The 27,351-nt window shown below is 38.7% G+C and overlaps 2 protein-coding genes across 4 annotated transcripts in view; one reads left to right on the top strand and one right to left on the bottom strand.

The window, feature by feature from the left end:
• CAPN7 (calpain 7) overlaps positions 1–12,372 on the bottom strand; it is a 31,899-nt gene extending 19,527 nt beyond the window's left edge. For 2 of the 3 annotated variants that reach the window (XM_005518996.3, XM_088062893.1), the window contains exons 1-9: positions 12,175–12,372; positions 8,115–8,223; positions 7,358–7,515; positions 5,056–5,123; positions 3,782–3,982; positions 3,262–3,348; positions 2,460–2,586; positions 2,046–2,131; positions 257–350 (exon numbers count right to left, since the gene is read on the bottom strand). In XM_005518996.3, coding sequence (XP_005519053.1) covers positions 257–350; positions 2,046–2,131; positions 2,460–2,586; positions 3,262–3,348; positions 3,782–3,982; positions 5,056–5,123; positions 7,358–7,515; positions 8,115–8,223; positions 12,175–12,276 — 1,032 coding nt within the window. In that variant the 5' untranslated portion in view covers positions 12,277–12,372. Of the gene's footprint in view, positions 1–256; positions 351–2,045; positions 2,132–2,459; positions 2,587–3,261; positions 3,349–3,781; positions 3,983–5,055; positions 5,124–7,316; positions 7,516–8,114; positions 8,224–12,174 lie in introns of those variants that run through there. The other variant, XM_014248527.2, reaches the window with a different exon arrangement.
• The window catches only part of COL6A6 (collagen type VI alpha 6 chain), a 64,544-nt gene continuing 49,467 nt past the window's right edge, over positions 12,275–27,351 (top strand). The window contains exon 1 of the mRNA XM_088054087.1: positions 12,275–12,600. Coding sequence (XP_087910213.1) covers positions 12,275–12,600 — 326 coding nt within the window. The remainder of the gene's footprint in view (positions 12,601–27,351) is intronic.

The following is a 27,351-nucleotide window of genomic DNA, read 5'->3' as shown; positions in this document are numbered from 1 at the left end:
AAGTAATACAAGGCATTTAATTACATTAATTTAATGTAAGGCTACTTTTATGAACACCTATAGAAGAACAGACAGAAGAAGTATGTGGGTGCATACTTCAAAATGAATCTTAAAAAGGTTTAACGATTAAAAACTACTTTCCAAAAAATACCTGCCTAAAGTTTTTGCTATGCAAGCACTTCATAGTGAAGCTGATCAAGCCTTTAAAACCCATGACTTATACAGTAACAGTACTAAGTTCCCCAAAAACATTTACCTTTCTAGGAACACCATTGATATGAAGCTTCACCATGTATTTACCACATGGATTATATTCTGGTTCTCCTTTCTTATTCTGAGGGTAAATTATACTGTTAATAGAAAAAAAAAAAAAAGAAAATGAGGAAATTATTACATAAATGACTTGGTTGTATCTACACTTACAATGATAAAAGCAGGATTAACACAGTCTGTTTATGGAATTTACACTGAACAGAAATATGGAATTTTTAATGAAGAGAAACTCAAATTTAGTAAAAATAATCATGTTTAAATAGGTTTTATGTTTTCTCAGGCCCTGCTCTTGCTGCAGCTTTCTACTAATATAGTAGCAAAAAGAACATAAGTAACCTCATTGTTTCACAAAGAGAAGCAAGGTAAGCAAACTTATCTTATGATTAAACAAGCAGTATTTACAAATCTACACTATAAATATAAATATCTGTCTGAATGACAAGTCCAACTTTTGAAGGAGAAGGCAGTACAGAACTTGCTGCTCTTGAAAAGAATACAAATTCAGTTCTTAAAAGAATAGGTTAAAATTAAACAATCAAAAACATTCACACACTGGTCTGGCAAGAGCCTCCCAGCAAAGTCCAGAAAACCCATGGCAAATTTATTATAGAATGCCAATTGAGTGGAGCTGAGACAGTGTTGTTAACATTTATTCTACAGTGAGATGTAAAATGCACCACCTGCTGCACAGCAGCTAACAAAGCAGAAAAATGAAACTAGAGAGCATTATAAATAAAGTTTATACTTAAAAAATCCCAAACAAATACAAAATCCTTCCAAACTAATCTTACTCCTCAAAGCACATGTGAAGTTAGATTCCAGTGTCTGTATACATATGTATATTGACAGTGAGTTATAGCTTACTTACACAGGAGTTTTGTAATTTTTTAAAAAATTTTGTAATGAACTATGCTTAATTAGTCAAGGAATGTTTGACTGTGGTTTTAGATGGCTTTGATTTAGACCTGCGCTGGCTAAGCTAAGTGTCAGTACAAAACCCTGAGAAATTATCTCACAGCACCTGCAGAAAGGAATTCCATGAACCCATGCCTCTTAGAGAACTTAACCAACAATTGAAGAACAAAATTCAATACAGAACTGTTTAATGGTTGTCATATAACTAGAGATGAATAAAATGTCATAGAAAAAGAAAGCTATCTTGAGCAAGTTAAGGAGTCAAAGGCCTATACACCCCAGAAAACCTGATTAATACACTGCAGGTACAGTAAGGGAGCCAATTCATAGGCTTGCTACACCCCAGAAAACTTATTCAGTGGTAACTGTCTAACCAGGACTGCAAATTTAATAAAGTGCTGCTTAGCTGGATACAACTTGGGTTATCCACTAAACAAAGACAGATGAGATGTTCTGGTAGCAATAAAGAAATAGAACACCTATACCATGATGCAATAAATTGGGCAGACTTTTGGGAGTGTCTATAAAAAATCTCAGATATTAGAGCATATATAAATGTCTGAAATTTGTTGTTTCTTTGAACATGTCTATGGTGAATAAATTCATGATCTGTTCCCAATTTTAACTCAAAATTTTTATTAGGAATGTTTGTCTAACAGCTTTTTGCTGTTAGACTTCAAATCCTTTGTTTCAATATAAAGTTGGCCTCCAGCTTAGAAGTACTGAAACCACGAGTCCAAGGGAGATGAAGGTGAAACAAATGCTGTTTTTTCACTGTGTACAGCTGCCACATAACATGCTGCAAAAGCCTGGCAGTATTAAGCCTGAAAAGATCTTACGAAGCAAGAGCTACTTACCTTGTGATCAATTTTTTGTTGTATCTTCTTTCATATGCTGCACTGATAGCTAGTGATGCCACAAAAGAACAATCTGACACTATTGTCTACAAAGAAAAGAAAACCAGTGAGGACATTTATGACTAACTCAGATACTAAGAGATGAATGCAGTGTGTGGAGGGAAGAAAAACAGTCAGTTAGTAATTCCCTTCAAAAGGGAAGGATTTAAACCAAAAGAAGCAAAGCCACTATTAAAGAGGCAGAAAATGTATGCTTGCTCGACATGAGCCCTCTACAGAGCAAAATCTTTTCTAGTTATTTAAACTCATAAGAGCCAAGGAAAGCACTCTTATATTTGGGCATTCCTCTTTGAACAATAAAGCTCCCCATGATAAACCACTAGCAGCACACGGTTTTCCTCGGGAACAATTTACCTGCTTTATGCTGAAACTTGATACAGTATAGATCATTGTAGGGTTATTTGTTATATCATCTGGTCGCACCCACTTGGCAAACATTGCTTTCTGTTTGGGGGATAACGGTAGCTTCCCACACTTATCACTAGATTTAAGAGAGAAAAAAAAGCAGAATCAACAGCAGTTTAAAAGAGCTTTTTATGGTATCTGCAGTCTTAAATATGTCTGATAGATGGTGAAAAATATGCACAGAACAATTATAAAGTTGTAAAACAATTTCAAGAACACTGCTTCTAAGTTTGTGATTTTTAAGGCTGAAAAAGGCAAAAATGTTAAAAAAATTCAACCAAACCCAAATGTCTTTATCTATTCTGGCTGTGTAATCTTTTTATTATTGCTTATGAATAAAAGTCTAGCTGTTATGTATCACTCTTCCTTAGAACAGCCCTTTATACAGGAAACAGCTATCACCTCCATATTACAGGCAACAGAGCTAAACTCATTAGCATGGAGCAGCATCAGAAAACAGACTGAAGCTGCCAGCCCAGCCCAATAATCCAAAAAGCCAAATATAATATTATCTTTATAGGCTTGAAGACACAAGTGCAAAAGTACTACAGAGCAGGATCAGCTTACAATAAAGTTTTAAGTTCAGAGTGGAAGAAGGAAGTGGTAGTATTTAAATATCTCTGCCTAAATTATGCTTAAAAGCCTATGTAAACAATTTTAAACCCTGAAAAAGAAAATACGGAAATACTAAATATGGAAAAGTTTTGAAAATAAAAACAAAAATGAAGTTCGGCAATTGAAGTATACTTACGAAAAAGGCATAGGGAAGGCAAAACGTTCCCTCAGATCAACACTCATGAAAGGTACATATTCAATGCCATTAATCTTTGAAGTCTTCCTGCAAGTCAGAAGAAAAACAAAAAAGAAGAGTTATAAACCTATCAATCATCTTCTGAAGATTAACTTGCAGAAGGTAACAATAAAAGAAGTTTTTAAAAACTAGTAATACACAGTGCTTCTGAAAACAAGACAACTACCTCTTGAACATTATAATTTTGATAGTTTTCCAAAGTCAAAACTTAGGTTAATGGTTTTATGGATTATCTGAAGCTTATTTCACCTCTAATAATAACCAAAGTAAAAGGAACCAGATGTAATAGAAGGCAGAGTAATGTAAAATACTACGGTCCTTCAATTTCCAGTGAAGTGCGGTTGTATCTTTACAGATGTATCAGTATACATATTTTTATAGATTTATAAAAATAACTTTGCACTTTGGCTTCTCAGAGCCAGACCTTTCATGAACTCATTTTCAAAAGTCTTAGACTTACCTGAGTACTTCTATCTCCTCTGCAGTGTATCTCTGACGCTGAGATTCACTAGCTTGTACTGCTCTGATTGTCTGAGGTTTATCATTTAAAGAAAAATCAGGTCCCAGTGGAAAGAATGTTCTGACTGGCTGATTTGGTTTTGCTGCAGTTGGCTTTTCTTTCTGAGATGACTTTGACATAGATTCCTTCAGTGCTTCTGCTCTAAAGCAAATAAAGAACGCATTTCTTTACAACAGTGATAAAAATATAATTACAGTTCTTTTACTGATTTTCTTGGTTCATGTTCCCACATATGTTAAACAGAATGAGCAAATGCCCAAGTTGACCAACAGTACTTTCCTCTAAAAAACAAAAATCTATTTCTGATGCTGGTACTTCTTTATTTTTCTGTTCCTGAATCAATTAAAATATAGCATTTCCAACTCATACAACCTGCTTTTGACAGAACTCATTAGATTTTTATTGCCTCTAAATTATGCTGATAGAATTTGTTTAAGTGTTCATTATGTGGAATCTCAGAACAAGATCACTGAAACACAGAGAGAAAACCGATCTGTATCCTCTCATACCTTCCAGATTTATTTTGTCTAGCAGGTACAATAATAGTAAAACCCACAGGCATTCTCACAACCCAAACTTTCAACTGCTTGAACATTGTGTATGCAGGAGCCATATTTTCTTACTGCCACATTAAGCTGCTGGACAGTCACACATATGCAAAATATAGGGATTTTTTTCCTCAACACAGATTGAGAAGTGCTAAAACCCAGTTTATACTGAAGCTTAGCCCAACACAGCCTGGGATTCACCATCATAGAGCTGATTTAAAAAGAGGTATGCTGAACTTACATTTGTGTAAATTGTTTCAGACAGAGATTTCACTACACATATACCATGAAATTAGATTGCTATTTTAAAGAAAAGTGTTTCCCAGTTTCCAAGCTGTCTTCCTTATGGATGAACACTGACACCTTGACTTCATGCTAGCCTAAATTCAGCATCTTTTATAGAGGCAAATAATTATAGTACTCTGGATTCTATCTCCAAAGTACTGAATTTGTTCTAAGAAGCACACAGTCCTTTCCTGATTCTGCACGTGCCAAGATCCCCAGAGGGTTGTCAGCAGTGAAGCAGCTGGCAACTAGCTCCAAGGTGAACTCTGCAGGACATTAGTCTACACAGAATCCACACAGACATGTTAGACTGAGAATCCAACTCAGAGGGTGCATTCAGACCTGACAGCAAGTATGTTTACTAACAGTAGCAGTACTCACCTATCCAGTGCTTGTCGAGCCAGCTGTTTCAGTTTGGACTGTAGGCCTGCTTCTGAGGTTTCAGTAGCCTAAAGTACAAAATAAAAGAAAAATCTACACATCCAAAAACTACCAACATGTTTTATAACCTCAGTCATCATACTTCTAGATTACAGCTAAGATTAACTAGCTATTTCTTCCAATTCTCTTTTTGAAATTAGCAAATATTTTGCTTTGTTTGTTGTTTCTTTTTTTAAAGTCAGCATAAAAAAATACTATGTAAGCAAATACCATTTTGCTGTTCTAGTGAAATTTTGATAGGATGGAAGTTGTGACTAAAATTCTTCAGCATGGAAAATGGTGCATATACAAAAAGAATTGCCAGAAGAATTAATTGTATTAAAACACTATTGGCAGAAAGAAGGCAAAACAAAATGTTGCATATACTGCTGAACTTGGATGTGTTCCAATTCTTTTTCCCACGTGTTAAAATGATCATCGTAACTGAGGAAAAAGATTTAAGTGTTTACTTTCAGAAAATAAGTTTGTCTTCAAACAAACAAGACAGAGGTGCAAGAACAACATTTTTAATTTGCAGTCCAAAGCATTAAATAACCTAGGACAGGGTGACAAAGGTATGAAGTGTTAACTTCTGTTCCCATTTGGGAGGTCATCTATGACAGTTTATAATTTTCTCTTCCTTACAGATGAAGCAGGGCTTCTGCAGACAAACAATGTGCAGGAGACACAACATGAGGCGTGGCTTCTCCTGTGGCACCCACATGCAGGTTTCAGGTTCTAGCTTTGTGCCTAGACCAATTATTCCAGGTCAGAGATGTCAACTGAGAATACAAAAAGCAAGCTACTTTCACCCCAAGAAACAAAACTTGAAACACCCTCTGTAAGCAACTAATTTAATTTGCAAATAAATGAAGGTTCCTGGTTGGAAAAGACTTTTAAAGATTTATGAATGTAAGTAGTGGAGGTGGAACACCAGCACACTCATCTAAGAATCAGCCACAGAAGAGGAGTAATGGCTGCTCTCTGAGTACCTCAAGGATAAGGAAGAAACAAATCTCTCCCTTGAATATACTGAGGAGAAACCTTCAAGATAGCAGAGTTCCTTAAATCTCCTTTCATCCTGGGAAGAAGTAGGTACTTTTGGGTTACCCCAAGGGACAAACCTTACCATCATGTCAACAAAAGAATATGCTAGTCAAGATTAAAAGAAACTTCAGCAGTATCTTGCACCTAATAAAATGCCCAATAAATGCAGTTGTTAATATGAGATATTTTCAGACTAACTTCAGTAATATTTGCATGCACTGAGACAACAGAAGGAGGAGCACAGCAGAGGAAGAGGAGCATGCTGCCACAGTAAATGTTATGTAATAAACTGAAAATGTTCTGCTCCAACAGCTCAAGTGGAAAAACTAGAGCAGCTCTACTAACTCTTGATCTGGTTACACTGTATCACCAGGGGTTTCAGCCTAGGTAAAACCTGTTAACATAATTCAGAGGAAAGGATTTACTCAAGCATGTATCAACAGTAATATAACACCCTTAATAACCCACAAATATTTTTACATTATAACATTGAAAAGAAGAGGAAAATAAAAACAGACTTGGTGGAGTTACATTATGATGGTGAGCTCTTCTTGTAATGAGTTAGTTAAGGCAACTGGACTTAAGGGAGAAAAGCAGTACCTGTAATTATATTCTTCATTGTTTCATGTAATGGCCAATTCATCCTGATTCATTTCAGTGTGAACTGAATTCACTCATAACACCTATGCTGCTGAACACTTGAGTAATTAAGTAGTATTTTTAATAGTTTTGGCATCAGAAGACTGTTATGTCTTCAGAAAATGTCACACACACCAATTTTCCTTAAATGATTTCTTTTAATGTCGTCAGAAATTAATACAGCTGACAAATTAGCAAGTCATCTTCATTTTTAACAGTTTTTAATTTCTGTTTTTGTGGTATTTGCTCCAGGGTAAAAATCAACATGAAAAATATTTCAAATATTTTGAATAATTTCAAAGAATATTTTGAGCTTTTAGTATAATCCAGTTTGGAAAAAAAAACCACATAAATGACAAGTCCCCAGAAATTTACAGTGTTGTATAGCAACATAACAAAGACTGGAAGAAACACTAAAAAAAACCCAGTGAAACAGACAAAAAAAAATTAAAAGGTAGTTTTTACAAATACAGGTACTCCATTTTCAAGCCAGCTTTTAAGAGTCAGTCATTTGTGACAGTGGAAGAATTTCTTACCATCACATAATTCCACCAAGTTAACCTGTAGCTTAACATACTGTTTTCAAACAGAGTTCCACCGCTTCTGTGTACAACTCTATAGCTTCTTCTGCATTGCCTTTATCGTCTTCATCAAATGCCTGTGTAACTAGGAAGTGAGCACGCTCCAAGTCCAACTGTTGTTTTGACTTCAGAGGGTCTGTCTTCTGTGACTGAACTAAATGAAAACACAACTATTTAGCTTTCTACAGCAGCAGACATGTAAAAACATCCTGAACATGTCACCAAAACACTAGCAGCTCTAATCAGATGCAAACATCTATGCAAGGACAAGGAAACACCACCACACTTCCCTGAATCAGAGATTAGCTGTCAGGATTATTTCAGATGTGAAATAATGTAAATAAAATCTCTTTCATACTACACTGAGAACAAGGATGTTTAATTACATAAAATATTGCATCATTTGTGAAAATACATCACCTATGACAATATACATGTTCCTTAAGTCCATGTCTCACAATACCTTTATTAACAGCCTTTCTCACATTTGCTCTGCAGTTGTGGTTCCTCAGAACATTTAAAATCAAAGAATACCCATACCCAAGTCCTTAGAAAGTCAGTCTGTGCTTAATTTAGGATGTATCAGAATTCAAATCATTGACGTGCTCATTGTATTTGTGGTTCTTCACAAAGGACAAGAAAATCAGAATAATAAAAACAGAGCAAACACCATTGATATGTATTTCACAGCAGCAAACAACTTTCCACTCAATTAATTTAAGCAGAGGTTTAATTAGAAAGCTCCTTACCCACCTGCTGAATGGAGAGCTTGAACTCTCTCCAAGTACTCATTTATTTTTTCTTGAATATTTTCCAAGTTGGACCCAGCCATCCCAGCATAAATCAAGGCTTGTGCAGCTTCCTGCAGGGAGAAGAATTGGAGACAAAGTTAATGTTTGCTGCCTAGAAAATTACTTACCATAAACAGAGGGCGTACAGCAGCCATGAGTTGCATGAAAGCAAGCCCTTATATCTGCAAAAAGACCCAGTGGCTGCAGGGAAATTATGCTCAAAAGAAAAAGTTTCAAGTTATAAGCTAGATCATATTCAATTTCTCACATCTGGGACAAGCTATAAGACTACAAAAACATTCACAAGTTCTGTAAGACCAGATCATTGGCCTGTTTAAATAGTAATGTATGAAATTAAGATATTTTAAGTAAAACTCTTCAAGCATGCACTGAAATCAGTTTGGTTTTAAAGATGAGAATTTAAAGTTAGGAAAAGCATGTAGCTATTCCAATTACTTGCATTTAATCTGGTAATAATGAAAGTAAAAAAAAAAAAGAAAAGCTTTTTAAAATCACACACCAATGATTCTCGTTTAGAAAGTATTTTTTTAAACTATTATTATTCAGATAAAGCTATCCAACCTGGAAAGTCTACAAATGTGAGGCTTCCTAGCTTCTCAAGCTTGTTTTTTTAAAATGTTTGTATGTACACAAAATACTGGATGGAAGTCTCCTTTCAGGAGGGAGCATAGGCCTCTGGCTCAGGAGCACAATACATTACCCACATTAAGGCTTTTTCCATACTGTACAAATCTATTAAGAAAAAATGCCTTCAGTTGCATAAGCTGTCTATCCCTTCACTGAATTTATGAAAAACACGTAAGGTTTGGCAGGGTTGCAATAAACAGCCAGAGCTGACACAGTCTCTGAACCATATGAAGAATCAACATCTGTCACCCCACAAAAATGAGGACAGAAACCTTGTTTTGACCTCATTATTGTCATGGGAAAACCCCCCACTTCTGTGGCAGTGCTTGACTTCCCACCAGCAGTAGAGGAGAGGAGGTGGTCACATAGCAAGCAGGCTGGGAAGGCAGAAAGCAAAAGAGTAACTAGAGAGCTGCTTCACAGAGATGGTGCTCAGAGAGGCTGCCCTGCATAGATCTATGGCCAGAGCTCCCTTGTGTGTTTTATGGCCATTATTTTGGCTAGCAGTTTGCTCCCATATCCATCTGTTTAGTTTGCCCAAACTTAAAACCAATCCTGATACAGCCTGTATTCGTTACCAGGATAAATTTTCACTGAGAAACACCACAGAACAAAGTACCACATGCTCCCTGCCAGCATCAATCTCCATATTACATCACATAAAACATCCACAGACACTGAAGGCTAAGCAGAAGTACCTTTTGTATGTAGCAATTAACCACCACTAAGGTCTAGCACATAACTATTTTTTTGCAGGGGAAAAAAAGCACACTACAGCTACATGTTTAAGGGATGGGTATATTTGTCTGTGACATCCTGCAAATACAGACTGACAAAACAGGTGCTGTATCACAAAGGTATGTGGTCTATATATGATGCAAAGAACAAATGTGGATTTCCAAACCAGTGCTGCAAAACCAGTGTATAACTGATGTTTCTTCTATGATTTCAAGCACAATTGGTTTTGCCTGGTTTTAGGAAGTAAACACAATGGAAACAAGTACTTTATAAACCAAACCTGCAAAGGACTGAAGCAGTTGACAGAGTGCTTGTGAAGCCAGCATGCCAGCTGTTTCCAGTGACCAGATGGATGTGAAATTCAGACTTAGCATTTATGATCTCTCCAATGTCACTACTGTTTGTCACAAGTGGTGTGGCACAGACACACTAAGCTAAGTACTGATCATCAGCCTGCAAGCTGCTAACAGCTGGTCAACAGCCAGACTTAGCAATCTTCAGCAGTTTTGGCTGAAGTCATCAGTGTCCAAATATGATCCTGACATTTCTGCACAGCACCATTAATTAGCAAGCTGCTCAAAGCTGGTCCACACGTAGCACTCCTCTAGACTTCTATCAAAGTTGCATGGTAGCAGGAAGCCAAGCACACTTGCTAACCACAGGAACTCCATTCACATGGCTCTGTTTTGGTGTTGTCTATGGCAATAACTGTAGCATTTTCCATATTTCATCCTTAAGGTCAAGTTCCTTCAGAAGCCAGTTCAGTACCCAAGCTTTCCCCATGCTTAGTAATTGCACCAGTGGGCTCTGAACTTCTTAGAGCAGTTGATAAGAAAACTGTGACAGGCCAGAGCTTACGTCCACTGTGCTGGAATAAATAAATAAATAAAGTATCCCTGAAATAATAAATGGCATTTTGTAACTATTTTGTATAATCTAACACAGCAGATATTCTTCAGGCAACATCCAGAAAGTCTAACGTATCTAGGTTACACTCTTGTCTCATGTAGCTTCAAGTGCACCAAGACTACCAGGGGTGCATTTTTCTACTTAGCAAGAATATCACCTGTATACAGTATGTGAAAAAGATTTTCCACACACATGTAAGTTCAAAACCATACAAGGGTGCACAAAAAGATATTTTCATTCTGAATAGCACTGAGTAATTTCTCCCAGATAAAAGGAGAAATACACAGTACTAAAGCAGTACTGCACATGGTTATCAGACCATGCACACACACTGCTGCTGATGAACACAGAGCTTATTGGTGTTATTATGGGTAATAATAACTTTTGCATATATAAGGTTTACATATATAAATTTAGCCCTCCAAAAAATTAACAACTGAGTTGAAAAAAAAAGAAAAAAAACCACTCTTTTTCCTATTCTTTCACACTTACGTGCATAGGCCACCATGATATTAACACCATACTTTTTACATTTCACAGACATCTCATGAAATAAAAGGCCAACTGCAGATCCCTTAACAAGTTATTTGTCAGGGTAATGGAATTTGTGGAATGATTACTGTGATAAGGATAAACAGAGGCTTCACAGAGATACCTTCTTGTAGGTGAGAAGTCAATGGGATATGGAACTTTAATGTAAATTTATGACAAATAAAAACACAAAATGAGACAATTAGGTGAAAAATATAGGTAATATATTCATAGGTGGAAAATGCCTAATGGTTGCACAAACACTACTAAATACCAGTAGTAATCCTACAGATATCAAGCAAGACACTGAATCAACCCTACGTCAACCTGAAACTGTACGGAAATGATAAAATCTGTTTTCAAATGGAAAGAATATTCATGCGAGGTTGAAAACCTATCACTGATAGCTTGTGATCTGAAGCTGTCTTACCGCTGAGCATCTTGTATTTCACCACAAACCTCTCTATTTACTTGATGACTGTACAACAGAGTTCCTCACAGCTGCACACCCAGGAGCAGCAGTCTGACCACTTGTAGTTCTCCAAAATGCCCAGGGCTTACATCGCCAGCACAAAACTGATCAGTCTTTCTGGCCCGGCAGGACTTGGGGAAAGGCCAGGAATAAAAGTGTAGAACCCGCCGGGCAGAGACGTTTTTAGGTTATGATGAATCTTCCCAGAAGCACTAAAGGGGCTGTGTCTCCAGCAGCTGGAAGAAGCGCCCATTCCCGTTTTTTAAGCGGAGTACCTGCAGTGCTACCCCTAAACCTGTCGGTAAACACCACCGCACGGCCAGCGCTCCTTCCCACCTAAAAACAGGACGCAGGGAAAAGGCGTTTCGCAACCCGCCCTGAAGGACGCGGCTCCTCCAGAGACTGAAAAACTTTCGACGCTCACGCACGGCCTTCCGCTCTCGTCTCGGCGGGCACCGCCTCGTCTTCCCCGGGCCGAGCAGCTCGTCCCCGGCGCACACCCGCCGGGGGAGGGCGGGGGCGGCCGCACTGACCCAGCGCGTCTCTCTCCGCCTGCAGGGCCGTGCCGGGCCGCGGGGGTGCCGAACACCCCTCTCCGGCCCTCGGGGGACCAAGCAGGGAGAGCGAACCCTCCTGCAGCTCAAGACTCAAGAGCATCAGGCAGCTCGCAGCGAGGGGAAGGAGACACCGGCGCCCTGAGGGAACCGGCGGGTCCCCGCCGTACCTTGTAGTAGAAGACCGCTTCCTGGTAGCGCCCGCTCTGGTCCCGCTGCACCGCCAGCTGCGCGAACTTCACCGCGTCCAGCTCCAGCGTGGTGGCGTCCATGGCCGGCGCCCTCCCGGTGCCGGCGGCAGCGGCGACAGCTCCCGTCGAAAGCCCACCTTGTCCCTGTTCCCGCCTCCTCCAGCAGCCCCGCGCCCGCCCGGCCGCTTCCCCCGCCTCCCTGACCCCGCCGCGCCCGTCGGGTGCGCCCCCATGTCTGGCCACGCCCCCGTGCCCGCCTCGCCGCGCACATGGCCACGCCCACCGGCTCCGAGAGCGGCCGGTCCGCCTCGTTTGGCCACGCCCACCGCGCGCCTTCGCCCACGCGCCCCGGCAGCGGCAGCCCCGCCCGGGGCCGCACTGCGCGTGCTCGGGCGCGTGGTGGCGGTGAGGTGGTGGGCGGAAGCAGCTCGCGCCTGCCTGAGGCGATTGAGGGGCGAGCGCGCGCCTGGAGCTGCGTGATTACTGAGTTGCGGAATTAGTTCGGTTGGAAAAGACCTCTGAAATCATCGAATCCAACCCATGACCGAACACCACCGTGTCAACCAGACTGTGACACTAAGTGCTACGTCCAGCCTTAAACACCTCCAGGGGCGTTGACTCTACCTCCTCCACGGGCAACCCAGTGTCTAATCATTCCTTCGGTGAAGAAATTCCTCTTAATGTCCAACTTTAACCTCTCTTGGCACAGGTTAAGACTACGTTTTCTCGTTCTGTCACTGATAGACCTCGCCTGGATACACCCTCCTTACAGAGAGTTGTAGACAGCAATATAGGTCTGTCTCCCCAGAGAGAGGAGATGCTCCCCTCCTCAAGGCTGAGTACCAGCAGCTCCCTCAGCTGCTCCTTATAGGATTTGTGTTCCAGACCCTTCACCAGCTCCGTCGCTCCTTTTTGTGAGTCCAGTTGTCTGGACTCACTCCAACACCTCAGAGTCCTTCCTGAACTGAAGGACCCAGAGCTGGACAGAGCTCCCAAGGTGTGGCCTCACCTGTGCCGAGTACAGGTGAAGAATCACTTCCCTGGATTCTCTTCCATCCCTTCTCTCCCGTGGTTGTCAGTCATGAGTGAAGGAAGCAGGTGCAGCTCAGGGGTTACAGAGTGAGGTTGTTCTTTTTGTTTCCATTTCTCAGTTTTTAATAGAGATGGACATGGTTAATCTCCTTGAAGCTAGGTTTTCTAGCCTTTAAAAGAGAGCATTTTCAGTGTGCACCTGTCTGTCATATAGGTGTAAAGTAGAAAGCAAACAAAAAATCCTGGGTTTATTGTACTGATCCTCGTTAAAACAAAAAAATCAGGCTAGCAGTTTTGCTTAGCTAGGATGTTCAGAATTTTCTCTTTTTTTCTACCATAAGAGGCAGTTAGGGGAAATCTGAGGGATGGGATTCTTGAGGAGTGGGGACCCTCCACAAGGAGTCACATGGCAAGGGATTATGGGAACAGGTTGCACTAGGAGAGGTTTCATCTTGACGTAAGAAAGAAAATGTTTATAGAAGCATCAACCATTCATTGGAGCAGCCTCCCTGGGGACATTGCTGGAGGTTTTCAGGAGGGTATAGACAGGGTGCTAGTCTCATCAATGCTCCTCTTTCCACAGAAGGTTGGATGAGGTTCCTTCTCACCTGAACAATTCTGTGATTCTACAGGCTTTTACTTCGGCCTGAAAATACAGCTTATTTCAATGCATTGTTTTCATGAGATATAAAAATACTGTCTGGCAAGTTATTATGCAGCTCTCCTTTATGTGTGTCTTTTCAGCCTGTCTTCTGATTATAGATTTAGTTCAAGGGGCAGCTAAATGCAGGAGTACTAGGTACTGAAATACTGAAATCTATTATTTTCCCTATAATTTTCTTAAGTACAGAGTTAAGTGTTCCCATTCCATCTTCTTCTCTTCCTTATCCCTTTGTGCTTTACTGACTGCATTTATATAAATACGGTAATGTTTAGTGCAAAAAGGAACTCGGTTTTTGTGATCTGCTATGTAGGGGGAAGTTCTTGTATTCTTCATAACTTTCCTTTTTGGCTGTACTCCTTATAAAGTTAGTAGTTTTGAGTTTTCTTTTTCTTTCAAAGTATATTTTATGGGTTTTGTCTGAGCACAGCAAAGATTCGCATTACACTAAAAGGTTTTTCTGAATAAAGCTCTATTTGTTCCATATTCCCTAATGATACCATGAAAATGAAAGCGTTTCAGTCAGGGTCTGCTTCAATTTGATGTTGACACATAGTGGTGTAACTTGCATAGCCTAAAATTAATTTGTGTATCATGGCTTCAGACTAAACCATTTATGGATCAAATGCAACTCTGAAGTATTCAGAGTGATATGCATGATGAAAAGGAGGCTGAACTGGGCAGAACCACAGATAATGCTGTTCCTTACTTAAATCTACATGCCAAAACCCCTTATTCTGTTACATAAGCTAAGGCCTCTTCCATCTAATCTGGATTCAAAAATGTCACTTGGAAGAATTATTTTTTCACTATTTGATGGTCACTGTGATTGGCCCTTTTCAGGTAATAAATGGTGTGTGTGTTTCTGTTTCTTACTGATCCTCTGTAAAATTCTACAAAAGACTTTTTAATGTCCAAAAAGCACAGTAAGTTATTAAGGTCATGACTGCAGCTAAGACTTCACACACATAAATTTTTTGCCTTTTGCTTGTAGTACTGTTTTACTTTTAGAGCCAGATATTAAAATTGGCCCATTTTCTTTCTAGATCAGGAAGAATAATTTCTTTCAATTGATGTTGATATATCCCAGACATTGAAATTTTTGTTTGGTTAACTCTTGCCTCCCAAGATACTGTGCAGAAAACCACTTCCACTAAGATTGTTAAATCCCTTTTTCCACTGTCACAATTCCCAATTCCACATCCAGGTCCTTCTCTGCCCCAGTTTTTCTTCCCTTTGGTAATATTTGCTGTGTGAGTATTCCTTACTTCCCACCTTTTACTTACGTTATGTGCCTTCCTTCCTAATTTCGTCTAATGCTTGCTTTCTTTCCTTCCTGCCTGCCTTTTGCAGTCAATATTCTCTGGGAAGGTCATATGTTCTATATGTTATCTTAATATTATTCCCTCCACCCCATGCCTTTTTGCAGAGGCAGTGTCAGATGGTGAAATTCAGGTCTCTGTTTCTGTGTCATAGTTTTTTTTGCTAACAAGACAGAATCAGTTCATTCTCATTTGTCCTTCCTCTGAAGATACTTTCATCCCTCTTTTTCTTTTGTCTCACATAATGCTGTAATTTGCTGTCTCCCAGCTCCTCTTCCTGCCTCCTAGTTTTGATTCTTGCTTTGCTGCCTCTTCTCCTCCTCATTTTTTCAAACATGTGTTGTAGGGATAGAGGTTTGCATGTTGGTGATGCTTCTTACCTAAATTTTGTTTATTGCTATACCTATTTTCATTTGACTGAAGCCAAGGTTTTTTAATGCTTTATAATGAGACAAGGGAGTTAAAAATTTAGGCATTAATTAGGAATAGCTAACTTGGAAATGTATATTACCTTTAAAATGTATTCCGCTTGGTAGAGAAATGTATATTGTCTCTGAAACCTCTGCTATGCTTTCAAAAGCAGGATGAACATCTGCTCGCTGTGCTAGCAAAACAGTGTGAAAGAATGCAGGACTTTTGTGACAAGGAAGGAGTAACAACCCAAACACAGGATGAAAGGAGGCAAGAATGCCAGGAAACTGAGATAAAAGGGTTGGTCAGACCCCAAAACTGGCCAGGACTAGTCTTGTGGCTTGTGACCATGACCAAGGGGCCAGGGAGCATGTGTGAAGAGGAAAGTGCTTTTAGTGCTTCCCCCCTCACCCCAGGCATTGAAAATCCCAAAGATACAAACCTTCAATATGATTTGGTCTGTGAATTCCTCCACAGTTACTTTCGCTCTGTTGAGGCAATACAGAGTCAGAGCAGGAGTTACTCTCGTCCTTTATTCTTCTGACTGGAATGTAGTTGATGCCTGTTGAAAGAGTATAGGAATAGGATAAAGTCAAAGTAGTGTTTTGTCTCAGCTTCCTGTAGGCTGTGAGTTGAACTCACATTATTGCCTCTGATACTACTTGCTGGGTTTATTTTCAATTAATTAGTCTAATTGTTGCTTTAGCACATTTTGCTTTTGACATTCAAAATATTTTGTGGGAATGTTTAAATTTGTTGTATAACATTCCATTAAAACAAAAACAAAACAAAAAACAATAAACCAGTTTCCATACTGTTTCTCAGTGCATTTTTTCACCTTTTCTCCCTTGCTTATAAAAAAATTATGATCCTATCACTCACATCTTTCATTTTGCCCATAAATTTGTGTTCTTCACTATCTCTTTTTACCATTATTTCCTTTGTCACACATTCAATCTCTTTTCAGCCTCACAATGTTTCCTTTGACATGGAGTGACCAAAATGGTGTGCAGTTTTGGAGTTGTCTTATTAATTTTGTATCCTTGTGCATTGTTTTCTTCTGTTTCATAATGATGCCTAAAACTCTGTTTGCACTTTTAACCACTGCTTAGCACTGACCAAAGTTCTGAGCACTCTCCAGAGTGACTCAGCTTTTCTGAGAAAAGATTAATGGTTTAGCATCTGTCATTATGTACCTAATGTGGTGCTTTTTCCCCTGTGATTTAACAACATTTAATTTTGCAGGCTGTTTACTACATACAGAGGTGAGATCCTTGTACAACTTTCCATAGCAGGCTTTCACAAAACAGACTATTTGTATCACTGGCTATGGAAAATTGCCAGGCTTGCTGCAGAGAATTGTCGAGGCTGGTTGAGCCAACATGAGCTGAGACGCTTGTCTTGCACCTGGCAAGAGCAAGGCTTAACGACTCAGTGTGTGGGGTGAATCAGAGGTCTCCCAGCCCAATGTTGTCTCAGTGAAGCACAGAAGAGCACTTGGCACCTCTGTACAGGGATGTTGATCCTGAGATGTGAATCCCCCTCACCCAGGTGTAACAGGGCACGTTAAAAGTGTGCGTCTGCTCCTTTGAGGAGACAATGATGTATGGTTTTTACAGGTTGATGGAAGCAGACTACTGGGCAGAGATCAGACAGCCTTTACTGCTGCTTTGACTTTTTTGAAGCAATGCTGAAGTGTCAAGGTTCTATTCTACCTTTGATTCATCTGTAAGTCCCATAGCTCAGCTTGCCCAAAGGTCAAAAAGCCCCTCGTCATCCTTCCTTTGCCCGTGAAAAAATATACCCATCAATATGAAAATGAGAAAGGGGCTTCCTCCCCACCTATGATAGCAGCAACATTTGACCAACTATATTTGACTACAGTCCACCCCCATTCACCCAAAAATATAACACTGACATTTGGAATCTTCCATGTGCAGGATGAAAATATGACCCCAGGTCACTGACAAGTTGTTGGGTTTCCTCCTCTCTCCACCCCCAAGGCCTTTTTTTTTTAAGATTTGTGATTCTGACTGTGTCAGGACATACTCTGGTGAAATCAAGCTGATTAACTGAAGTTAAGCTTAGTGAAAAGCTGATTTTGTTACTTTAGGTTGAATTGGTAATTTAGCTTAACTAGTTGCCAGCTTGCTTTGATATATTTATCATTAATGCAGTAAGTGCATTTATTAATGGCTATTCCAAATCTTTATTTCTGTTGCTCAGATAAACTGTACCAGTCATGAATTTGTGATTGTGAAAGTTCTTATTGAATGTGACTGGACTTAGAGGGCCAAATTGGTTATAATCAGAAATTCAGCGTAGCTGCACCCAACCCTTCTGCTCTCTGAGGACTAGCTGAAATGCAAGGGTGTTTATTTTCTCCCAGATTGCATGCTCTAGTACAGCACTGGCTCTTGTCCTTATTTTTTCTTGCCATTTTTAGGTAACTTGTGAATTTTTTCAATAGGTGACCACCTTGTTCAGAAACAGAAGTTGGATATGCTATGTTCAGGTTTGTAGGGGCCTCCCCCTTCACCGTTTTAAGAACCAGCATTGCATATATTTTACCAATGGTTACTTTTTCCTCTACCTGTTAAAGAGGAACACTGTGTGGGAAACTTTATGTGCCCCTGTATGTAACTACCTTCCAGATTTCTACTCTCTTATGAGTGACATAAGAGGCATCCTTTCCCAAGTGCTCTCCTTTTATAAATTGCTTTCCACCTTCCATCTGAGATGCTGTTCATGTTTCTACGCTGTTGCTTAGCCAGGACATTGTTCTCTTGTTGCTTCCATAGACTGTGCTGTTTCACATTTAGTCAGACTATAGGTAATCTCTTACTTTTTTAGGTCCAAGTACAGCAAGAATACGGTAGTTGTCACTACTATAAAATAAATAAAACTAATCACTCTATTGGCCCCTTCCCCCTTCATGTCATTTGCATTATTTTAGTCATTAAAGTATGTTGAATAGTCTCTTCATCCTACATTAAAAGGTTGTCGGTTTGTGTTTTCCAGTTTGATTCAATACAACACAAGTAAATGTCAGGTGAATATATTTTAGACATGTGATGATTAATATTTTGAAGAGTTGGGGAGATCTAGAACTTAAAGGCAAGGAACGAAGTGACATGAAGCAAAGGAAGGTAAAATAGCTCACTAAAGAATGGCTGCTGTTTGTTCAGAACATCTTTGAATATTAATACCTGTTTTGTTAATGACTTATTGAATGTGTATGCACAAGTGTTAAATGGTTTCGCAATAATTTGGGGAAATGTTACCCATATTTTTCAGCTATGTAGGAGCAACTCCTTATATCTGTATTTATGGGCCTGGTTTGCTTGGCTGTTCCAGAGCAAATCTATTTATATGCTCCAGTGCATAAAATGTTTTCTTAAACAGACAACTGATCTGGGTTTATTTTTGTGCCAAGTACCACAAATTTATTGTTACATAGGCTAAGTATTGTATTTTCAGGACTGAACCTCTATTGATTATATTGATTATATTAAAGTCTTTTTGCTACAAAATTAATTTTTTCTTCATTGAAGGCTTCTGAATATGAACCCAGACCTCTGATTGCCACAGATGATACTTTTATGAAAATAGGAAGTCAGGGAAAGCATAGGTGAAAATTTAAGCCTTTAAGTTTGTATATGATATTTTAATTTTTAATATGCTATAAATCCCCTCTATTCATAGGGATTTCGATTTATGAAGCTATTTGAATAAAGGAATCAGTTATATTATACCACTAGGTGTCCATCTATGATTAGATTGAAGCTAGAATTTTTTGCATGGTTAGAGGAACGGAAATTGAAAAAGTACATTTTTAGTTTGGATCTGATTTACCTATGAGTGTGTTTAAAGTTGCTTAAGTTAATTTTGATTTTGAAGTTTTCTTGACTCACGGAGAATTAGATTTGGTTTTTACAGTCAAACATCCAGTATTCAGACTGGTCACAAATTTTGGGTCCCCTTACCCTTGAAACACTAGAGAAATAGCAGTCTGAAATATAAAATCATGTTACTATAGATTCTGTAGATTTTTTTTTTAAGTAATACTATTTCAGCAGAGATTATTGCAGTCCTCCAAAATTTTTAGTTTATTGCAAAAAGTAATACAACTTTCTAAAAGTAAAATGTTCCTCCTTACACTTTAAAAACAGTTTCTCAGGTTTCTGGGCTGTAATTTGTGGCATCTCTTTTGAAACAGTCATGGTGACAGGCACTGTGATGCTTATTATAGAAAGAGGGAAGAAAAGAGAGAAATTTATCTTGATAATATATTAAAATCTTTAACATAAACCTAGTTAATTTTCTCAGTTTCAAGGGCAGAAAAGTTACAAAATAGATGCTAAAACGTGTCTATGTCATCTGTTGAAAAAAACATTTCTGTAAGGAAAGCCTTATTCTTTATAGGATATCAAATTTTTACCAGAAGCAACTCCTGAAGGGTTACTATTGGCTGATATTTTATTTCCTTTTTGAAGAAAAATTAAAATTCAGGCTCTATGCATTGGGTGAGATGGGCCTTTTTTAAAAGTGTTCCTTTGATGCTATTTATTTTCTCATGTCCGATGAAGGCATTTTAATTAGCATGACTAATGTTATTTTCAAGAAACTTGAACTTAATCAAGTAAGCCCTTTACTAAAACAACTTGTTATGCTGTCAAATTTGTACTCCCAGGTAATTAAAAATTTAAAACTCTAGACACATTCCTCAGTGTGATGGGTTGACTTCAGCTCACAGCCAAGCTCTCACACTTCTACTTCCACAACAGCACAGGGCTGGGAGAGGAACAGAGAAAACAGGAGAACAGCAGTGAGAAAACTCATGAGTCAAGATAAAGACAAGGAAATCATTCACCAGTTACTGTTGACGAAACAGACTCCAGCTGGGGATTAAAGTAATTTATTGTCCATTATCATAAACATTTAGTTAGTGATTTGGGCGTTGGGAAACAGAGATAACAAACATTTAAACACTTTGTGAAAACACTTTTCCTCCCAGTTTTCCAGGCTTAACTTCACTCCAGACCCCTCCGCCCTTGTTACTGGTGGAAGTTACATGTAGTACTTTAAGAGAGGGAGATGTATGATGAAGGAGTTAGAGGTCAGTATGTAACATTTTGTTTTTGCTGCTACTTGTTCCTCTATTCTTCTGCTATGTTTACTTGTGTGCTTTGTTCAGGTCTGGGTTCTCCACTGACTGTAGTCCATTTGGGGTTGTACCTGCTCCAGCATGGTCTGCCTCCTACTGTGACCTTGTTTCTCTGTTGGTACCGTACACTGTCCTCTCAGTCTTATCTTCTTCTGCCCTTTCTTAAAATATTTTTCAGAGAGGTGTGACAATCTTTGGCTGGCTCAGCTTCAGTGTGCAGTTGTGCAGTGGGTCCATTGTTGGGTCAGCTGTTTTTGACACAAGGTAGCCCCATACTTCTTTTCGCTGAGACCACTTCTGCAACCCCAACACCACTACCAAAACCCAGTTCTTTATACCCCATTGTATTCATAAAGGTATCAGCTTGAAGAGAAAGAAGAGATTATTACAAATAAGGATTTTTCCTTCTCAGATTTATTAACAGGCAACTCTGTAAAACTCAGCAGTCAGTTGGACTGAATTAGTTACTGCTTGATATTAGATATGTAAGGCACAACTGGAAACCTATTGGAGGGTAACAAGACCCATATAAGAGGATATGTGGATTTCAAGTTCCCTTTCTAGGGTTACCCTCTTCTATTTGCAGAGGGTGTACCCTGTAGTGCGGTTTATGGGATAAACTAAATCCACATCTGCAGAAGGAAACAATCCCTGCTGCCTCAGCTGATATTGCTGAATCTGGCAGGGAAGACCCTTGTTGAAGATCCTTGTTGGTGATCAAGGGGACATAGGTATAAGAAACTATTGATGCCTTCTGTGGGTTGTCCTTCATGTACAGGTTGTGTCTTTCTGTGGCTGCTGCTCTCATGAAGTTTTGGGTATTAAGAGTGCTGTCTTCTCCTGTTGGGAGAAGTTTAGTGAAAGAACGTATTTTTGCTATTTTGCCAGCAAAATTAAGTTTCTGAACTCTATTTGTATCAGTTGTGCTATGCCAAGTACTGTGTGAAAGCCTAAATACTAAACAATGAGATCAGTGAGAAGGTAAAACTCCTTTGTGCATACTGTCTTTTGTAGGGTAATGTACATGAGGCAACTGTTCATTGAGTTTGTACTTGACCTTCCCAAACAGTAAATTTGTTTGCACATCATACTCTTAATTGAGACTGTGTCTTTCAGGCACATGATTGGTCTCTCTTGATTACATTCTTCATAACCCCCACCCCCCCAAATCTCACATTGTAATCAAGTTCTGATTGCTCTCTCTGATTTGTTAGCAAGTTTAACAGTTCTAATAAATATAGATATATCAAAATGGGTTAAATTTCAACTTTCGTCTAAGTACACAAATGTCCAGCAATGGGGAAATTTTGAAGAACACCAGTTGGACTTGATTAAAAAGGTCAGCTCAGTGGACTATGGGGAGGTTGATTTTTTTTTGGAAAATCCTTGGGATCACAGTAATGGTTTCTGTGGATTATAAGTAAGATGGTTTGACACAGGACTGGGTAGTTTATCCTCCTGCCAATACTGCTAATGAATTAAAAATTCATTCTGATTATTTTGCTTGATGTGCTTACTCTAATTAAAAACGAAAATTTTGCTTTAATTAAAATATTGCTTCTCTATTTAACTACATTCTTGCAAGATTTCATCGAATAACCATATTCTTTATAACTGTCTTCCAGGGTGAGCAAGATATTGGACGCTTGAAAAACCTTTTCCTTCATGAATGAACTTCATTACTGTACTAATGACATCTGACTGAATTTTGGAGATAGCTTTGTGGTAAAAACATTTTCATGACCTTAAGCTATAAAATCTGGGTGAAAAGAACAAATGCATATGAAGGAATGATGAAAAACTGCTCAGAATAATTGTAGTGGGAGGATGGTGTACAATTGCTCCAAGGTAGTTTTGACCCATCTTGGTAATATACCACTTTTCTGAGAAAGCTTTTCCTCATGAATTGATGCAGAGAACTAATCTGATAGCATTTGAAGTAGATACCAAGTGTACATCTTTAGCTTTCCCCAGTCTTTCCCTGCGTGCATAAATACACTTGTGCTCAGCCAAGCTGGTTTTTGCTACAGATTTTTTCCATTTTCAAGTCAAATGACATGATTTCATCTTTCATCAAATTACATGATTTGTTTGAAAGAGACCAGACATGTTATAAGCAGTAAGTAGGGAGGCATCAGGCAGATTCCATTATGAGTGCTAAAATAATGCCATTTCTATTGCATAGGAGTGCAGCAGAAAAAAAATCATGACATTGAAGTCCTGAGGACACCAATGTGTATGTAATGGTGGACCTTGTTAGGATATTGCATATCCTAAACTTTTACTTTACCTTTGAAAATTTCACTAGGATTAAGTTGTTCATGGGCATAAGTGTTTGTACAGCTGGAACAAGAGCAATTATAGGTACACTACATTTGAATCCCTTAACCTGACCATAACTCTCCAGCTATTAATAAAAAAATAGCATGCCAAAAATATTGAGTCTATTTTCAAATGAAAACCCGACTATTATTTTTTCCTTCTGCATGTAACCAGAGTCTCCCTTTAGTCCTGTGGGACCATTTTGCAGTATTTACCTCTGTGATAAAACAACACTGAGTAAAGTCTAGTATGTAGTGGATTTTATAATCTGCATTGTTGCAGCATGTCTGCTCTGAGCTACCAAAATAAAATGGTTGAGTACAATCAGAAGGAATTAAGGACAGAAAACCATGACCTGGAAATGTCACTTCCGATCTGGCTGTCATGTTCCATAACCTTTCCACATGGTAATGTGACCTGTAGAGTCTCATTTTTGGTATGTTTTTACTTATACATCGAGGGTTTTAAAAGGCAATAAGGTATTTATTTTTCAACAAAATTGTGTCTGCCTCAGACACGTGAGCAGCATGATGATATGAAAACATCCATCAGAGCTAAGACAAATTCCTGTGCTTTGTTTATTTTTAAAGTACTGCCGGCAAGGAAGCTGGCAGTGAACATGGTCTGGAAAACAGAGCTGGGGCCTCCACCAGTACTGGTGGATGAACATTTCTTTGACTCTTTTGCTGCCTAGAAACAAAGAACCAGTTTAGAACTAGAACTGGAGCAGCCTGGAAGTTATAGCTGTTTTGGGCAAAAATCCCCAGTGTATCTTGCAGGAAATTGTCTTTCTGCTGTTTTACAAGTGATATGTGCATACACTTTTTTAAAGTGGATCCTCTTGTTAGAGCTTAACTTCAGGCTCTCTGTAATGATCTTAAACTTGAGTCCCAAGAGGAATCCTTGTGTTCTGTATGGTAGATAAATTTTTCATCAAAAAAATGAGCCAATCCTTGGTTAATCAAATTTTTTTCAAGTAATTTTTCCAACCTCCCTGAAAATCTGTGTGAGAGAAGAATAAAATAACCCAGCAGAAATGTAGTAATGCTCTAGGATCAGAGACTTCTAGAGCTAAAAGGTGGATTTTTAATGCCCTCTGATTTGTTTGCTTTCAATTCATTGTCGTAATTCATGGCTCTTTGTGCCTATCTGATGTTTTAGCAATCCCAACACACTGCTGCAAAGCATTCCACAACTTAAGCACCCAATACTTGAGCCTCCATTTTGCTAGCAGTGAATCTGGCTTCAGCCGATATCCTGTCCTTTTGTTGAAGAACCACTTCTTTTGTGAAGAGCACACAAATACAAGTTGTTCATGGCTTTGTAAACACCCACTGTATCTTTACTCAGTCATCTATCTTTTTGCAGTAGTCTGAATAGTCAGTTTATGCTTAGATGTCTTTCCAAACTTAAAATTTGTTCTTTTTACCCTGCTTTGTGCTTGGATGAATCTGCAGAGTTATTGCTTATCTCTGAAATCACTTACTTCAATGGAGACATGGTTGTTTGATCGTATGAGAGAAAAAAAGAGCAGGAAAAGGAACACATGGGTTTGAAGCGTCTGTGTTGTCCAGTCAAATGCAAACATTGATGCTTCTGTCTGTGCCTCATATGACACCCTGCAATGAAGTTAGGCTCTTCAATAGATCAGGATCTTCAAAACCAAACAGTATGTCACAAGAACAGAAGTAAAACCCAAACAAAACAAATGTTTAGGTGAGAGTGATATGTTTTATGAAGTAATAAAGGGAAATCAAGAAAAGTAGTAAAGGTGTGCAATTGTGCATGTTTTATTATTTATAAACTTGATCTCATCTTTATGTATCAGCCAAGTGGGAACTATTCCAGTTTATAATAGAGCTCAATGAACCCTCCATTCTTAGGAAAATAGCAGAGTTCACTTTGCCAGATGTTCTAATTTCCTTTCTTTTGTATGAGAACTGGTGACTGCCAGAGGAGGAAAACATATTTCTGTAGAAGGTGAGTGTGTCTTTGAGGATTTTCTTTATGTGTTCTCTGATTGAAATCCAAGTAATTTTCACTATATACCAAAATTGCCACAGCAAGATTCAACTCCATTAATGACCTGTGTCAAAGCCAGGAGGGTAGAGATAATGCAGACTCTATAGCCTTAAAGTTTATATTATTTCTTTTGAGTGTTAAAGATTTACAGGTTTTACTTTTTGCAATTCCTGTTTTGAAATACTCAGACTTTTCAATATCTGTAGTAGGACACAAAATTAATCAAATGGAAGTAGAGCCTATTTAGAGCTCACTGTGTGTTCTTCTAGATAGTGCATACACATTCTCTAGACAGTGCACCCACATTCAGATCAAAACCCTGAAGACATGATGAAGATTTAAGCCACTGGAGTAAAAAATTAATGATGCAATGGTGGCATACTGGGACAGCAGAATTTTCACCATAAGCCTGAGCTTGAACCCTTTAAAAATAATCACACAAAAACTGTATTGGGCAAAAAAACTACCCTCAGCTACAGCAATATAAGCCTGCTTCCTTTCCCTCCATCTCCTCAGTTTGCTTCCTTTTATAAAGTACCTTAATGATCCTAGCAATGCAAAAAAAACCCAAAACAGGTTACCAAGAGACCTAGTTAAAAACTTTGCAATTCATCATAAGAAAATAAATTATATAGTAGCTTTCTGTTGACCTGGAAAATGATCTTGTGCTTGGGTTTTAATAAGGAATAAAGACTGATCTTGCATTAAATTTTGAAAAGGTATACAGATGCAGTGATTGACTAGACTGGAATGGGTTTAGTCCTCAGCTTTGACTGAACATTTTGATATTTTTTCTTTCTAAGAAAATTTCAACTTTATTAGTACATTAAATTATCCACCTCTTGCTGGGTTCTGCAATGCAGGTATAAAACTCCCTGTAATGATATTCATATGATGATTCCGGCTTCTTAAATTAAGAGACTGTTTTTTGGTTTTGTTTTGCGGTTTTTTGGGGGTTTTTTTCCTCCTTTTTTTTTACTTGAAGGTGGCTACTTAAGGCATCTATGTATTGGCATGGTAGCTTGTCTGTGTTAGGAAGGGTAGGAATTAATTTTCTCAGCAGTTACTGCTGCTCCTCTGACCCTGCTCCTTAGCTTCACTAACCCCTGCCTAGTTCCTTGTAATTTTATTCTCCACATCCATTCCATCCTTTTATTGAAAACTTGCGTCCTTGACATGGGATGCAAGCTTGTGTACAAACAGATATAAGTACCCTGTAACAGGCAGCATTGTGTATTAGCTTTATTTGGGAGGATAAATGAGTCTGGTGTTACCACCTAATGGGGTTAGATTATCCCATTGCAGTGCCAGCTACCTTTTCTACATGCAGATATTTGAGATCCTCAGTTTTGTCTGTGTTCTTTGACAGCATGTGTTTACTGCTGGAACTATTATGGAGCCATGAGATGTCACTGCAGTGTTGTAAACTGAGCCCAAGATATTTGTAAGAAGTTTAAAAAGTCAGGATTTTAAAATGTGTTTTTATGAAGAATTCTCACCTTCCTAGGGAGTGAGGATTTTTTATCTGTACAGGATTAAGTACACTACCTGTGTACTGTCATCATGTGAATGTCCTACAGGATCAGGATGATCCAGAAACTTTTTCAGATATTCTGCAAGTAGGTTTAGTTTGAATGCTGGATCAGGCAAACATCCAGCAGTGTCCGTCTCATATTCTGACCACTGTGTTCCCTACCCCCAGATGCAGGAGAGTCTATCAAAACAATACAGTATTTGATGCCTGAAATCAGTTTTTCAGTAAAAAAAGTTTAACAAAATAGAATTAAAGCCACTACATCCCTAAAACCACCCCAGACAGTGCCATTGCCCCATTAGTTGGTGTGGTCATCCATACTGTGTAGAGCTCCTTGTAACTGGAGCAGGGATAGATCTACAGAAATTGTTTACTCACGTGATCTCTGTTCCAGCATTAGCCTTGCTTACCATGCTATTAGCTCATCCTGCTTTTAGCTTTTACATCTTTCTCAGTTACTTTGTTCAGAAGGGATTGACTTTCCTACTGAATCTCACTTTCACTGGAAATAAAGCAAAATATCTCTCTCTTATCTTATCACAGTGTGACCTATAAAGTCACTGTTACAATAACTGGTCATTGCCTGTGCCAGGCAGTCTAAGTGCAATAGCTTTTCCTTTTCCTTCTAAGGAAAGACATTGCTGGAGAGGTTGGAATGAAAGCCCCATCTGTACACCAGATCCTT

Source organism: Pseudopodoces humilis, chromosome 1 (assembly GCF_049639895.1).
Source record: "Pseudopodoces humilis isolate 2021_Gansu_Grassland_sample_001 chromosome 1, ASM4963989v1, whole genome shotgun sequence".
Lineage (NCBI taxonomy): Eukaryota > Metazoa > Chordata > Aves > Passeriformes > Paridae > Pseudopodoces > Pseudopodoces humilis.
This window is presented reverse-complemented; position numbering and strand designations above follow the sequence as displayed.